Genomic DNA, 1074 nt, shown 5'->3' with positions numbered 1-1074 from the left:
GGAAATATTTCTGCAGAACTCTGTTGATGCTGTTGATTTGCCTTCCGTGAGCAGCTCGGATCTGCGCCAGTTGCTCTTAAAGATCAAACTGAAACATTGCATCAACACAGACTTTGAATTTTCTCCTCAATCACTCGTGAATGCGCTGGAATGCTTGGTGGAAACGGAAGCCGAAGAGCCCACGCAGCGACCACAAGAGGTCCCTGCAGCTCAGAGCTACTGGCAAGATGAGTGTCTGTGTGCGGTGAAGGTGAAGCGAGGTGACAGGGTTTGACATTTGAAAATTGGAAAGGTTGAAGGTCGACTGAACGCTTCATCCAAGCGGCACGTAGCTTCACCAAGACCCAGAGTTTAAAGTCCAAACAGTTTTTACCTGCCCGCGCTCTCCCACTGCAGCCTGTCAATACTGTACACACATGGGTGTTATGGGTATGCAGTGATAAAATGTTCCACGCAAACGCATTATTGTAGCTGTGCGTCGGTTTTGACCTTTGCGCAACAGATCAGACCGGCAAATTGCTCAATCTCAGGATTCCTAATCCAATAATCCACCGCCAGATGATCCCCTGAGCGCACAGGTAAGACTGTAGTCTTTATTCTTTCTCTGGTAGGTGAAAGCCCCCGCGGAGTTACTGTAAACCACTCCCGCTCCTGGGATAGGGCGTGCGTCAGGAGCGCAGGTGAGATTATTAGACTATCCAGCTCACACAGCGTCTCCTGAAGCAGATAGAGGTGGGAATAAAACACTGGGGCAAAGTTTAGGGAGCTCTAAAAAGCATAGGAGCGAGCTTTAGAGACCGGTCGGTCCAGAGGCGACAGAGAAGGCGGCACAGGAAGACGCAGTCTGGAAAAAGTTACGGATGCAAACGACACTTTTGAGATTTTCCTCTTTTTATTAAAACCCTGCGAGCAGAAGAGAAGAGATTATCTGCAGCCATGAAGAAAACTTCATATCCAGGTGAGCGATTTGAAGCAACACCCCCTGTACCTTTAGTCTATTTGTAAAAAGAAAATACCTAATGTTGGGGGTTATTTAAGAGCCTGCAAAGTAAGTTTTTCTTCTTTTTTTATCAC

General features: G+C 47.3%; 1 protein-coding gene across 1 annotated transcript in view; it reads left to right on the top strand.

Moving 5' to 3' along the window:
- The first annotated feature begins 654 nt into the window (after nucleotides 1-654).
- Nucleotides 655-1074, top strand: part of LOC106933477 (neuronal-specific septin-3-like) — a 107188-nt gene continuing 106768 nt past the window's right edge. Inside the window, exon 1 of the mRNA XM_015012749.2 lies at nucleotides 655-958. Coding sequence (XP_014868235.2) covers nucleotides 937-958 — 22 coding nt within the window. The 5' untranslated portion in view covers nucleotides 655-936. The remainder of the gene's footprint in view (nucleotides 959-1074) is intronic.

This window comes from Poecilia mexicana, unplaced genomic scaffold (genome assembly GCF_051168715.1).
Source record: "Poecilia mexicana isolate PSO_F unplaced genomic scaffold, ASM5116871v1 scaffold_8, whole genome shotgun sequence".
Lineage (NCBI taxonomy): Eukaryota > Metazoa > Chordata > Actinopteri > Cyprinodontiformes > Poeciliidae > Poecilia > Poecilia mexicana.
Note: the sequence above shows the minus strand (reverse complement) of the source record. Positions and strands in the feature narration are given on the sequence as shown.